The 14,827-nt window shown below is 47.6% G+C and overlaps 2 protein-coding genes and 1 long non-coding RNA gene across 14 annotated transcripts in view; 1 reads left to right on the forward strand and 2 right to left on the reverse strand.

The window, feature by feature from the left end:
* Nucleotides 1–4,745, reverse strand: part of usta (uronyl 2-sulfotransferase a) — a 40,814-nt gene extending 36,069 nt beyond the window's left edge. The window contains exon 1 of the mRNA XM_037449859.2: nucleotides 4,348–4,745. Within this exon, the coding sequence (XP_037305756.1) occupies nucleotides 4,348–4,582 (235 nt within the window). The 5' untranslated portion in view covers nucleotides 4,583–4,745. The remainder of the gene's footprint in view (nucleotides 1–4,347) is intronic.
* Nucleotides 4,746–4,907: 162 nt separating this feature from the next.
* Nucleotides 4,908–12,400, forward strand: LOC119195148 (uncharacterized). Of its 2 annotated transcripts, none has more exons than XR_005114198.2 (4): nucleotides 4,908–4,979; nucleotides 5,096–5,165; nucleotides 5,284–5,456; nucleotides 12,340–12,400. It is a non-coding gene; the product is annotated as an uncharacterized LOC119195148 (long non-coding RNA). The 2 variants fall into 2 exon arrangements; XR_009942799.1 differs by lacking the exon at nucleotides 12,340–12,400 and adding an exon at nucleotides 6,043–6,650.
* Nucleotides 6,941–14,827, reverse strand: part of sash1a (SAM and SH3 domain containing 1a) — a 121,491-nt gene continuing 113,604 nt past the window's right edge. For all 11 annotated transcript variants that reach the window (XM_037449850.2, XM_037449849.2, XM_037449848.2 and 8 more), the window contains 5 exons: nucleotides 13,973–14,123; nucleotides 13,602–13,730; nucleotides 11,041–12,032; nucleotides 9,868–9,999; nucleotides 6,941–9,787 (listed from right to left, as the gene is read on the reverse strand). In XM_037449850.2, the coding sequence (XP_037305747.2) occupies nucleotides 9,527–9,787; nucleotides 9,868–9,999; nucleotides 11,041–12,032; nucleotides 13,602–13,730; nucleotides 13,973–14,123 (1,665 nt within the window). In that variant the 3' untranslated portion in view covers nucleotides 6,941–9,526. The remainder of the gene's footprint in view (nucleotides 9,788–9,867; nucleotides 10,000–11,040; nucleotides 12,033–13,601; nucleotides 13,731–13,972; nucleotides 14,124–14,827) is intronic.

Here is a 14,827-nt window from a genome sequence, read left to right on the forward strand (position 1 = left end):
TCACGGTAGGAGGGGGATGGGGGGGAACTGCAACAACACAAACAAATCAGGCTCAAGACCAGCATACTTCATGAAAAAGTATGTTCAGTTTGTTCACGTGAGGATTCTGTGGAATTCATGCTGGCTAATCCTGAAGGATCCATCTTAATAACTTGAAGATTTGAGAGAAAAGAGAAAGATCCTTCTCTCTGTTTTGCTCTCTTTTATCCCCAAAGAGCAAGTTTGGCGAGTCATTTCCAATTTTCCCATCAGCACATTCACATTTCCCGCCTTTATTACAATACGGAGTCAACTATTGGAAATGTTGCTACAGAGATCCTTTATGTGTTGTGAGTGAATCGAGAGAATGTCAAACATCACGTCAAACAAGTCTTCTCATTTTTCCGTTACATGTTGAAAGTCCAACCCGAAACGGACACAGTCGCTTCTACAGAAATGTTCCTAAAGCCTGGAACACGCCAAGCCGACGCCGACCGACTAGTGGCGACGTGAGCAGACGGCAGAACCGGCTCACGTCGGCAGCGTCTGGGTCCAAAGTTGCCCCGTCACACCGAGCCGATTCTCAACACCCGACGGCCAAGTAGCACGTCCGTTCTGCGTTAAGAGGAAATAGCTTTCGTACCAGCAGGTGGCAGTATTGGTTCGCTGGCTGAGCAGCCAATCAGAATGATCAGAAGGCCCGACTGACCAACAACATGTCGAATCGGCCGTTACAAAGCCGACGAGGACCAACTTTGGCCGACTCAGCTAAGTGGATTCACACAGAAAGACACACACACAACTTTCAGCTGGATTGGTCCAGGTAACACAAGTACGGATGTGTGTGTTAGAGAAAGAGAGAGAGATTAAAAACGGGTGTCAGCCTGTTGATCCGGATCTAAAGCTCTGTACGTTTTAGTTGCTGCTGATATATACGTTTGAGTGACACCCTCAAAACCCCGACCTCCTCACTGGTGGACCAAACAAAAAAAGAGTCTGTTCCCTCTACAGTGAAACTCTCTCACACACACACACACACACACACACCAGCACAAAATCAACCTACTATTCTCTTCTTCATCTTGGCGAGGTGCAGCCAAAAGTAACACAGGTCACCTTAAGGTAAATAAATCGCCAAATCGCTGGATGCTTATTGAATGCTGCCAGCCCGCCCTGCACACAAAAGCAGTACACATACATTGGAGGGTTATTAATGTAATAATATCCTCTTTAGAAGGACCGTTTGCTGGAGTTTGCATTCAGTCCCTGCCTCACCGGGCAAGCGGTTCCACTCATGGATCGACGACACCGAGACACACCAGAAGTAGATTGAAGGACGTGAGGGACACAGAGTGATGGATATGGATGAGGGTCAGAGGGAGAACTGCAGAACTTTATGCTCTTTGCCAAACTAACTTTCCTCCAAACGGTGCCATTTTGCATCCCGATCATGAGAATAATTGCAGGGTCTCCGCCTTCCCTTCCTTTCTGCCATATTCTCTCCTAAATGCCTATCATCTACAAATTTCCTCTCCTTCCCTTCTCCCACCCAACAGCCGACCGATTCAGTATCCACCGCAAAGATAACTCTCTGAAACCCAATAAAACGGAAAAATTGTATTACATAATTGCTAAAATATAACTTAGCAATTACTCAAACAGCGTGTCACATCTTTCAACTTGCATCCACCCGAACACCGGGGCAAAACTCCTTCTCCTCACCCACGCAGTGTTGCAATTTGACTCCCCCAGACTTATGCTACAGTGCGTTTGTGTCGCTGTTACATAACTAAACCCCACTAATGGAGTGATTACAGTATAGAGGATGGTATAGAGGATAGAAGATGGTCAGTTTGTTTGACAAGGCTCAGGTCTTCCAGGTCTCAGTGCAGACTGTAGTGGAGATCACGTCACGCGAGTGGGCTCAGACACACATTGGTCCTCTGACGGAGGGGATTTGTTGCCCTCGCGGGCGCTGGTGGGCTATTGAAGTTTGTTTGATTGCTGGGGCTTTTTTGTGCATGAGCTAACTGTGGTGTAACGCATGACAAACCTCTCGGTTTGGTTCACAGAGCAGAGATCAGCGAGGGGGGGTGGGGGGGGGGGGAAATCAAATATAACTGCTTTCCATGTATTCAGTAGAGAAGCTCATAAAACTTAAAGAAAAAGAGCTAAACAAAAATAACATTTAATATTTCAATCAAAAGTAACATTAGAATACTTGATTCTGTCAAAGTGCAACATGAATTATGTTGACCCTCTTCCTTTAATTAGTACTGACTAATCAATGATGCTTATTATAATATCTGAAGACCCTTTCCTGCATGCTGCCTTTGTCACAATACCAACATTAGGATTTCAATAGAATACCTGCCAATAAGTATCATGATACCAAATACTTACAATACGTTCCATCCTTCAATACAATACCGAAAATACGCCAGGATAATGTGGCCAAAGTACTTCCACATTTCACTTCTTCATATTTTCTTTCCCATGAAAACGCTGAGGACAGTTTGGCAAGAGCTTGTGCACGTGAGGCCGTCGTGTCTCGAGTGTAAATCACGCGCTGTGAGCGCGCGCCGGGCAGCCCGACCCCCCCCCCCCCCCTCCCTCCCCTCCCCCTGCAGTCAACGGGTGCACGCAGCATGGCAACTATTTTAAGGAAGTATCGATACTTAAATCGCATCGTTTTGGTACACCATTGACACAATATGATGCTTACAAAAAGAAGAAACAAATAAAACTAAACTCGTTCATCCGGTTCGCGAGTGATGCGTTGCACCACAGGCTGATAGCACGCGCCACTGCTTCATATGAGAAGGCCTTGAGATGCAGCTGATAAATTCATTGTTGGTGTGTGTGTCTGTGTGTGTGTGTGTCGGCGAGATGAGCGGAACAGACGTCACAGCAACTTGCATCTTGCTCCTGCGATTTCCAAATGCTATTTAGGCTGCACGGTTTCATCAAAGTGATCACGCTCCACAGAGTCTGCTCGGGCAATCCAGTTGCATGTTAAATGAGGGCATTAAAACCAAATAAATAGAGTTATAAAACTTGTCCTCCCAGGATTAAGAGTAGACGATGTGTGTGTTGATGGTTTTCAACACTTCACCAAATCAAATCAAAATGTTTTGTTTTTTTCTTTACAGCATTGTATTGCTTGTGCCCCACGTGTGTCTAGTACATGACACATATCTGACCCAGGGGAGTAGCGGCTGACGTGGTGAGTGACTCTCATTCCGTTCCAGATGTTTATCACCTCATAAAGGCCTCGGGACCTCTGTGGAAATAGGTAAGGACACACAATCTCCTTTCTACACAAAACACACACACACACACACACACACACACACACACAGCTGCAGCCCCAGCAGTGACTGACTTGTGGATAGGAAAACCCCTGAGGAGACCATCAGCTGGTTGTAGGACAGAAGAACGACTACACACGTGGTACAGCTTCAATCTGTGACGACCACACATGCGCGCGCGCGGCTCTTGATTCCAACGGGCTCGTGGTGCGCTTTATCCACCCTGACATGTACTGACAGTGATACATCAGCGACGAGTCCACACTAAACGAAAACACATTTGTACACGTGGTTCCGCCTCGGGACGTAATCCTCGGAATCAGAAACACATCTCGTATCACATGAACACCGAACATGGCCACGTGCCTTCGCCTCGGTTTCTATAATAAACAACACACACACAGCACGCCCGTGTGTCTCAAAACACCAGCTAAACCCCTCGTGCAACGCTGTCGGTATCGCCGGTGCCATCCGTGCGTAATGTGCGCCGTGTGGCTGGCGCGCGTCAGCCGGCTGAACGAGTAGAGGTGTCAGTCATCCTCCGGGTAAAGCGCACGTCTCTTTACGGTTGCGGAGTTATTTCACCATAATAGATCTCAATCTCGCCCCGACAAGTCCGAGCTGATATTCACGCTGTGCACGGCAGAGCGCGTGCGTCGGGCTGCGATCGGAATGAATTGCACTCGGGAGGGAGGGGGGGTCCTCTGAGATTAGGGGAATGTGTACGATTAAAAAAAAGAAATAAAGAAAAAAAAACATTGTGCACACCGCATTAGTCTGCAGAAAGTCCACAAAGAGCCCCCCTGGTGGTTTAAAAGACTCGAACGAGAGGTCACGGAGGCGACTGAGGAGCCGCCGCGCACCTCCGACGGATTTCATGAAAGAGCCTGCTTGGAAATGAAGAGAGAGGCAAGCCTCAACACTTATGGTTCCATGTTGGATACGCGCCTGATCCAACTTCTGCTCAGAAAAGAATCTCTTTTGACGATGACGCGCTTGAAGGCCAGCAGAGGAAAACACACACACACACACACACACACACAAAAAAAGTTCTTACCGAGATACTGTCGGATGTCCAGCAGGATTTTCGGCGGTCCTCCGTTCAGCTGGTAAAAAAGGGAGCCGAAACAGAAGAGAAACAGCGTAGCCATGCAGAAACCATACCCTCGCAAGGAAACCCGCAGCGGTAAAACAGCAGAAAGTAGGCTGTACTGTCGGTTGTTTCGCTCTCGGAGGTGGTTGGCCGTCTGCTTGCTGCTGTGAAGTGGACTGCTGCTGAAATTCTTCATCATCTCCTCCTCACAAAGCGCCGCGAAAAGTCACCCATCCGCATGTGGAAAGTGAAAGTTGTCGCTTTGAGACTATTTGAGGCAGGCGGACGCCCAGTTTGGAGACGCGCGCGCGCGCGGCACTCTGCTCTCCTCCGCTGCCGCAGCCACGGGGTTGTTGTTGTTGTTGTTGTTTTTGTTTTTGTTTTTTCTGCGCCCAACGTTTCGCTATCGCTCGGTCCTTCTCTCTTAGGATGAGTGTTCCTTCCTTCCTTCCTCCCTTCCGTCCTTCTCTGCGGAGTTACGGGTCCATCCTTCTGCTGCGATTCTTTTGGGTGTCGGATTACTCAGAGGGAAAAACCTCCAGTCACAACGCGCGTAAAACAGCGCCTCCCAGTGTTCACACTTTGCATTGCAGTAGGTATGAGAAGTGATTTTAAGTGATCTATAAAGATAGAAAAGGGTCTTGTTTTAATTTATTTTTTTGATATATGACGTTGAAATGCAATCAGATAAAAAAACATTTATCCATAAAAGGATCAAAGGGACTTAAGACCGGTGAAAAGTGGTTATAAATCATAAACTGTTAAGTTTCAAGACGTACAAGGTGAGTTGAAAAGAAGCTGCTCACTTCTTATGCATGAGCGGGTGTGCTTTAAACTTTCTCTTTCCCCTGAGGCCAGCTGTGTAGACTTCACACTGAGCCATACATCTTTCCACTGCAGGGCCCCAAAACCCTCCATTAGACTACACCTGCACTCAGGAGGCGACAACAGACACCATTCAGCACGCCAACTACCCCCGCGAGAGGCTCGTGCGCTTTCACCTGGTGACAGGATGCAGGCGTCGAGGGAGCAACGGCAGTGAGAAGGAAACAGCTCGGCTTGAAAGACAAAAGGTAAAAAAAGTACAGCTCTATTATTCGTTTGAAGGCCCGTGGGCATTGGCTTTTACACAGGTACATTAATTATGAATAGTGCATTACTGTATTTCGCAAGCTGGGCACAATAGGTGTTAATGCATAATGGGTTTATAGACCAATCGCCACTGCTAGAACAGCAATTCAGTACACAGAACAACAGTATGGATGTCAGCAAGGTCATTTCTGTTTACTTTAATTGCAACTGGCTGTGGGATTTAATAGAAATGTGCTCCGGTGGTGCTTTACCTTTTCTTTGAAAATGGAAAAACGACTGTTCCAAATGTAATAAGCCCATATTTAGACATTCAATACCTTTATTCAACTGAAGTTTGTAAAATGACACAAACATTAGGATAACCGTATATTCCTCAATTTGACGTGCAATACTTAAGTGATTTTGGAATACATATTTGGAAAATAAAGCTCGATGGAAAGAAAAATCAATCAATAGGATTCTGGGCAAGAGAAATAAAACTAGGAGCTGCAAGTTATTCTGTCCAACACCACAAGTACACAGACTACAAACAAGAGAACACTTTGCTTATTCTCACTTTCCTCTAAGTAACCATCCCGCTAAACAGAACTTGGTGGAGTCGTCACCACAGACAGATGCAGGCATGCATAAACTCTACACAGGTCAGTCTCGACTTTTCCTCCTGAGGCGGCTTAAGTTGGGTGAGTAACTGCATCAGTGGAAGATGTTGGTGGACTGGAAGCAGACTGCTCGTTACAGCTGTGTGAAAGACAATTGCTCAAAAGTTACTCTTTGCTTAAAAAAAAAGGCTCGAACAACAAGCCAAGAAAAAGACACAAAACTGGTTTTGTACTTATTCTTCCTGAAGGAAATAGTTGTTCTGTTGTGTCATTTTCCACTCACAAGAAGGCCAAACACCTGCTCAGATTGTCAAAACAAACTCTCCGATGGGGTCTTTTATTAAGCCGGGGTCCATGGTCTGGTGTATACCCATTTGGGGCTTTTTGACATGATTAAGAATGGAAAAGCTCGGTTTGGTTTATTAAAAACAGCTGCATAGCAACAGCAGCCAGTCAGTTGAGTTCTACCGTCCTGGGTCTGGAACAGATGTGGCGATTCTGAGACGAAAAGCTCGAACACAGCGGAATAATGTTTTTAACCTCCGACACAACGCTCGACAGCACAGTATCAACAGGAGTTTTTATTCACAGAATTGTCTTCCATTTTGAGCTTAACTTTTCCCTTTTTTGTTTTTTTTACACCTAAGAATTTGTTTGTCAGGCTGGTTTTAATCAAATCTGGTGTCGCCATTATTCCTTTCTATTCCTGAAGCTCACCTACACTCGAAAGATATCAACTAGCCAGTGTCACAGTTAACTTGAATGAAAACAGGGAAAACAGCAAATAGGGTGTTTGTGTTTGTGCATGTGTGTGTGTGTGTGTGTGTGTGTGTGTGTGTGTGCGCCGTATAGTGAAAATCAGATGATCAGTGTTTGGCAAGAAACAGTTTTTATTATATTTCAGAATGACAAATAGTTATGGACATTACTTTTGTTGTTTCAATACACAAGCAAATCTGTATGGACAATCATTAGGTGGATGAAAACCAAATAAAATAATTTGTACACATATTTTACAATACTTACTGTAGTTCCTCACTGGCTAAAGCAATGTGCATTATGCAGGAAGGTATTGCTATTCATATAGTACAGCTAATTACAATTGATATGAAAAAAAAGCAAAAATAATTTATTTAAATATCAATTACATATACAGAATGTGCAACCTTTGCTAAGCATTGAATATATGTAATTAATACTTAATTTTAAGACTGCAAAAACAAACTGGAAGTGAGTAACTGGAACAGTTGAAACCGTGAATGGTTATCAAACTTGGCATTGGGAACTCAATACTATAGTAAAATACCAGCAAGAAGCCACTGAAACTCTTTTACAATACCTGACAACAAATGTCCAGTTGTGGACCTGTGAACAAAATGTAGCCAACTCCGCCCATAAAACAGCTAGATTTACCCTCTAAAGTGCATTTACAGTGTCAGTATTTCTACTCGTTACAAAACCTCTCCTTGGGTCTTTTCCTCATTTCATCATGATCGCTTTTTTTCTGAGCACCACTTTTGATTGAAGGGAGAAAAGGCATCAAACGTCTAACTATCAAGTGCCCACTGCAAATAAAAAAAAAGAAAACGCCCTCTGATTTTAGTAATAACACTTGGGAGGGGGGGGGGGGGGGGTTCAAATGTTTAAATGGGAGCACAGTGGAGTAAGTCTTTGAGCTCAGTTCAGACTATGAAATATAAAAACTTGAATGTTAGAAATAAGAGGGGAAAAAAATACAAATATTGGCTCCGTTTCAGTGCACGACTGAGAGCGCGATGAGTTCCTGGCTGTTTGCAGATCCCTTTTCAGCCCGATGGTTTCAGTCCGACCCGACGCATCGTTTCCCTGATTCACTGTTTAGTGTCATTTTTTTTTGTGCCAACCCTGAAGGGCAGCTTTTCACCTGATACACCTTTCTCATCATCTGTCCTCAGTGTGGTGTTGGAGAAAAGTCCAATTAAGAATTCCAGATCTAAAAACGATTAAATAAACTACAGTATAATGTATTTTAAAAAAAAAAGTCAAACTCAGCTCATTATTCAGCTGTAAAAGTAATTCCTCAAACCAACATGTACAATCCAGATTTGACAGGCCAGATGTCTGCAGTCTTTGGAACATTTTCTTTCTTTTTTTGTCCCACAACCCTCTGCATGGAAAGTGTACTCGGGATGTGTTGAACCGGGACGTTAGACACAGGAGCACGTCACTAGCGCCGGTGGCTGGTTTTGGGCGTTTTATCATCCGAGCTTCACAAGTACAGACACCACAGACCAGTTCCGTGGTCCGTATCCACGTGAAATGAACCGGCTGAGGGTGTAAATATTTAAAATCTCAATTACCTCCTGGACACAACAAAGAGGTTTGCACCTTCAGCACTTATTCATCCCACGATATACTTGCGTTTTCATCACAATAAGCGATTCTTTCGTAATGGTAAGGCAACTAAAAGTGTGCTTGGGTACACTGGGAATGTATTGTTTCTGTGAAAGCGGATTGTTATTACTCGAGTCAAACAGAATTTCCTGCAGGACTTGTGTGCAAATCAGCACAGGGTGAGCGTCTAAGATATGCAGTGAAATAGGACATACGGTATAATATGAAGTACACGTGTGTGACGTCAGCGGTTTTAGCTCAGAAACGGCTGAGAGGGCCTCCGAATAAGGCAGCGACATTCAGAAGCAAACAAACTCGGACACATAAATCATTTCAAAATGACAATATGCACAACGCTATAATACAGAAACATCACACAAAATAAGCCATCTCAAAACCAATTGTTCATAGTCTGGTGTGTGTATCAAGTTGATTAAAAGTCCAGATATTAAGTGAATTCTGTCATCGCCGTTATGAGCCCATTTAGTGGGAATGAGAACACTTAACCAGGACCAAATCACTTTGGCCAAGCTACTTCTTCAAAAGACGGATAACGTTGCGTTGCCACGCGAGATGGTGATGAAGCACTTATGAAATATGCAGTAAACCGTCCTCTCTGTGTTTAAAAAGCATCCATCCTACAAAAAGAGTGTGCTATAGTCCTTCAAGGCAGATCCGAGTCTTCATTCTAAGACTTCGGGGAGTGAGTCTACAGTCTTGGTTTTTTGTTGTTGTTGTTGTTGTTGTTTTTAAAAAGGCATCCGATTTCTCATTTCGGCTGTTAGGGGAAAAACTCTGCGACGTCGTAAACATTTGGAGAGAAGTCAGAGTGATAGAAGAAGAGCGGACGAGAGACGCGGGGGGGGGGGGCGTCTCCCTCCGAGCGTTCGGACGCGTGCCAGACAGGAAGGGCCGTAGTGCTGTGGTCGCCCGAGCGACCGTCCATCCCTGTGTGTGTGTGTGTGTGTGTGTGGGGGGGGGGGGCACCCTACTGACCACGTACGAACGGGATGGTGCCGACCAGTGCGTGAGATACCTGTTGTTTTTAATAATTAAAAAAACCGACTCTGCCGGCGCGGCTAGCAGCGCGCCGCCCCGCGCGCCTGGACCAGCCGCGCCTCGCCGACCAGCCGGCGGACGTGGCGCTCGTCCCGCACGCCGGCCTCCCGCGCCGCGCTCTCCGTCAGCGAGGCCGCGCGGCTCAGCGTGTCGACCCCCGCCGCCGCCAGGGCCGCGGCGTACATGGGCAGGCCGATGGAGGTGAGCCACTCGGGGACCGTGCTGACGTTCCCCGAGGGCGGGGGCCTCCGGCACATCTCCGTCAGACCGCCGGACGGAATCTGAAAAGAAAGAAAGTTAATGCTTTCTTGGACGGTGTAAGCCAGCGTGTCGGCGGGTGGGTTGCTTGCGGTCGCCTTACAGCCATGCGGTGTTGCTTGCGCAGCTCTTTGACTCGGATCTGGTCCACGGTGGACGCCACGTCCTTCGCCGGCTGCTCCAAGTCGTCGGAGTAACGCTGCACGAGCGGCTGGGGGACGCCGCATCGGCCATGCTGGAAGGGATAGACCAGTCAAAGTTTTCCATAAAGAGGACAGCATGTCAATATTGTTTCTTCTAGTTTTTAACAAACACACGTGAGGGATAAAACAGAGCGCTCGTCATGTTTCCTTAGTGTCTCTCTGTGTGGACACCTGGATGGAGAGCTTTTGGTGGGCAAAACTGGTAGCCGACGTCTTTTTGGGGATCAATATAAATACATATATCCAACCCAAAAGTCTCCCAATTCCCTAATTTATACGAGCAAATATCTTATATAAAAGTAGGGGATAAAACCAAGCTACCTTCAAGACTTCACTGTTTTAGAGGCCCTAGTCTATGGACACGTCTTTAAATATAGGCACGTAGAGGGAATCAGTCCAACAGTCTTTCAACATTTTCAACGTGTAAGACCTCAGAAGCCAAACGACTGGGAGGACGTGTGGAATCACACCTCCACGTTGGTACCACATCGGCCCTGTGCCTCTCCCTGCCGGCCCACTCATAACAACTGTGCCCCAGCGCTTTATTTCTCACCTCATCTGTTGATGCCTCTTAGGGCACGTGTGTGTGTGTGTGTGTGTGTGTGTGTGTGTGTGTGTGTGTGTGTGTGTGTGTGTGTGTGTGTGTGTGGAGGGGTCTCAGTGGTTTGGCGAGTGTCAGCGGGTTTTATGACCCCGTCTGCCTTCAGTGAGATTGAGCCCGTAAACTTAGCGGTCTGAACCGCATCACAGCGGCACTCGATCCAAAGTCTTTCCCTCAGCTACAGGAAGCCTGTTAACTATTGTGAATACACACACACCACCTCACTCACAAATGCATACAACCCCCCCCCCCCCCCCCCCCCCACTATTTTTAAACTAAATTAGTTTCAAATCAGAGTTACAGTCAAATTCTGTTGAGCGAGGCGTGTTACGTGCTGTATTAAAAAGAGCCTGACGCCAGGCGAGTTTTACCCAGGAGGGGTTTTTCACAGCCTCATGACTTATGGGGCTTACGTTTTTTCACAGAATTCCCAAACCTCATTTCTGAGTATAGGGTTATTTGGATGACTCACCTTGTCAGAGTAGGGCTCCTCCGTCAGGTCGATGCCCTCGGCCTGCAGCCGCTGTTCCAGAAGGGTCAGCAGGTCGTGGGAGGCCTTCCTCGCGGCGGCCACCTTGCCCCCCCCGCGATCCGAGAACCACGGGGGCAGCGCGGCCGCCGGGGCGCCCGGCTGCTCGCCGGCGGCGGGCGGGGCGGCACGCGGGCTGCTGGGGGTGCTCGGGGCCTTGGCGGGCAGAGCCGGGGCACCGTGGCCGGGGCTGCGGACCACGGGGCTGCTGGGGTGGGAGCGGGCGAGGGAGCGGGTGGGGGAGGCGGTCGGCGACGGCGAGGCAGGCAGGGAGAGAGGCGGGTGGCGCGCGCCGTTGGCCGGCCTTTCCCTGGACTTCTTGGCCGGAACGGGAGGGGGCACCGGGGGCTTCTTGCAGTGAGTCCGGATGACCCTCTCCCCGCCGGCGTTGGGAGCGGGCGGGCTGGCGAGGAGCTCGGGGGGGCTGGCGGACCGGGCGGCAGGACAAGCGGGGCGGACGGACAGCTTGGAGGGAACGGGGGGCCTGGTGGCCCTCCCCTTCGGGCTGACCGTCGGGGTCTCACTCTGAGGCGGGGAGCCATCGTCTCCACGCGCCTCCGCTGGACCGCCGCTGCTGGACTTCGGCGCGTCCTCGGGGCCCAGTTTGAGATCCTTCAGCTCACAGCTCCGGTCCCAGTGCAGGTCGCCCAGCGAGTGGGAGCGTTTCCGGGGTCCCGCAGGCTGCGGGGGCCCGTCCAGGTCCTCGCAGCTGCGACTGGCCGGGATGGGGGACCGTCTCTGGGCTCTGCGTAGGCCGAGCAGGCTGAAGCCCTTCAGGGAGGGTTTGATGAAGAAGCTCTTGGGGAACTTAGCGCGGCGGTTCTTGCTGTTCTGCTGCAGAGCCTCTGTTGAAAGGGTCATGGGCAGCGTGGGGTAGTCGGGAGACTGAAGGCCCGCCGAGGAACGACTGGATCGCGACGCCTTTCGGCTCTTACCTGCCAGATGAAGACATTTATCCTCGTTTAGTTCACTCCCCTCATTTAAACAAAACTGCATGTTATTTGTCAACTTGCTGAAACCTGCACAAATCTGATCTGAATATTAACTTTCAGAAAACAGCATTACTGTTCACACTGTCGGCCTTTATTGTTGGCGGTGATCTTTGTTCATAGGACAAACTCATTTAAGCATGGCATTTATTTATTGTATGAGGCAAATCTGTAATAAACTCAGAGAAATGTCCATGAAGAGGGGCTTCAGTACCGATGTTTTTACTCATGAACTTGCTTATTTGTTTGTCAGCATGGCGGCGAACCCAAAATAAAGATATCCGGACGGGGAGTTCAGAAGATTTGGAACAAAAGCAACTTACCATCCATCCTCTGGCGTACAGAGCTAAGTGGAAGGATAAAACAGACGGGCGCCACGTAGTAACAGAGTTTAACAGGGTGGGATGACAGAGAGATGTTCAGAAGGAGGAATGTTGGAAAATGAAAATGTCTACCGGCACTTTATATTACAGCTCAGTAATAACATTATTAGGTAATAGTGTAATACAGAAGTATCCATTAAGTTACACCATTTGTCTTGTAATAGCTTGGCATTGACAAAGTGTGTACCTAGCTAATATTAGTAGTTGTTTATGTAATGACAGTAATCTTTAATTGATTTAACATGCACGTAGAAATGGATAAATGTTGAGATCACAGTGCATATAGTTCTATGGATACGTGTATGTTAAAGGAAAGTCCTTTGAATAAAGGAGCATTCATTCAGAGCAGCAACTTTACTCTTTTAAAGGCATGCTCTGTTATGTTAATTTAAATCAAAAGTTCTCCTTTGCTGATTGTCTAGAAATATCCATTAATGTGAAGTACTATTTGAATGTTTTATGACTTTTTAACCTGACACTGCAGTAAGGCTTACTAGATGTTATGCAGCTGGTTGGTGAATAAGATTTAGTGAAATGGAAGGAGAAACAGAAAAGAAGCGAAACATGAAAGAAAAGCAAGCGGTGGAGTCCTTTTATAAAGAAGTGGCTTTTATTCCACAACGGAAGGACAAAAGGCATACAGTGGTATGAAGGTGGATGGAGCACCAAAAAAGAAATCTCACATATCACACTTCAATAAAAACCTAGAATCAAAACTTACAATCTGTACCCTGCTTTTAAAAAATATATTTTCATCCATCCATATATTTTTCAAACCTTATCAGCCACTACAGCAAAAAAAAAAAAAAGAAAACAGAAAAAAATGTACTACTCTGCGAGCTATTTCTTTCCATTTAAAAAATAGGTGGCATGAAAGAATGAGGCGACGAGGGGGGGGGGGATCGTTCTGTGCAACAATGTGCAGGTAAACGGGTTTGAAGGGGCCAGACGTGTCAGAGGAGGGAAGCGGTTTGAAGGCCCTGCGGAGTGAGAGGCTTTCCAGAAGGAGCACGAGACACAGCGCAGAGGACGGAGACCCGCCCGGAGAAAAAAGGGAGGGGGGGGGGGGGGAATGGAGATCAGGTCTGAGCTTTGGCTCTCGGTGGTCTGCTCTGAGGAAAGCTCTCATTACCGTTCTCCAGGTTCTCGTTGCTCTCGTAGCAGCCGGAGTCTCGGGGGGAGTCTCCCACCAGGCCCCACCCTTCCGTCAGCAGCTTCTCCTGGGAGCCCGACAGGGCGCCGCGCTCCGGGTCACTGCTGCCTGAAAAAAAATGTAAAAAGGGCAACATTAGTACTCCAGCTCTTAGGAAGGACCATTTCACGTATGTAGAGGCGCATGCATTGAGTCGGCCACTTGCAAGCTGAATATATAACACGTTCATGTGTTCCTGCAAATGTCTTTTGGAAACTGATCTTAATTTTTGGTCTTGGACCGACAGAAATTTTAGTCAGCGAGAACTATCGCACATCCGTGCAAAATACTGAGATGTTTTCACCACTTACTGTCGTACTCCTGAAGCAGCTCTACGGCCGTGAGCAGCACGGCTCTGTGCTGAGGGTCTTTGATGTTCAACTCGTCCAGGTCCTCCTCTTCCAGCAACTTGAACGTGTCCAGGTCCTCGTAGCCGTTGAACAGGAAGGTGGGCAGGTGCTCCTGTGCGACAGACGTGTGAAAGTGAGTTGCAGGGACGTCGGGGTCGAGGTGGACGAACCAAACGAGGGGTAGTGGATGGACCGAAGGTGGAGACGATTACATGAACCACAAGAGACCAAGTTCAACACACTAACACAAACAAAATCTATACCATTCCCCCAAAATACAGAGTTATCTGGGTTATCTTGGAGAACGGCGACATGCTAGATACGTGCACTTTCGTATGGACCGAAACAAGAGCATCAATCAAGATGTTGGAGCACAGAGAACTCGTTTCCTTGTTTCCATCGCTGCTGGATTAAGCTGCACCAAACAACAAAGGACCACCAACTAGCACAAACACAGGCAGCCGGATCCTCTCGCTCACAGCGTCTTGTTGTCGAGCTGCACTGTCATCTGGCAAAGAAACCCCTCCGGCCCCCAAAAGCAACACGGGTGTGGAGGGCTCACGCTGCTCCAGATGTTACCGTGCCAGTTTTAGCGAATCCCAAAAACAACCCATGAAAAATATTCGTACTGTTTTCGTCCGTAGCAGCACGATCATAACTCCTCATCAGTGCAAATCAAGGAAAAGGGTCATTAAAATACCTGGCGAACACAAGTGCTTGGTCTAAAGTCCGCTGGTCACTAAGAAGAGGACACGATGCACTTGTGACGGATATTTACAAAGCTCTCTGCATCTTCAAGTTCGCGACTTACGACGA

This window comes from Pungitius pungitius, chromosome 20 (genome assembly GCF_949316345.1).
Source record: "Pungitius pungitius chromosome 20, fPunPun2.1, whole genome shotgun sequence".
Lineage (NCBI taxonomy): Eukaryota > Metazoa > Chordata > Actinopteri > Perciformes > Gasterosteidae > Pungitius > Pungitius pungitius.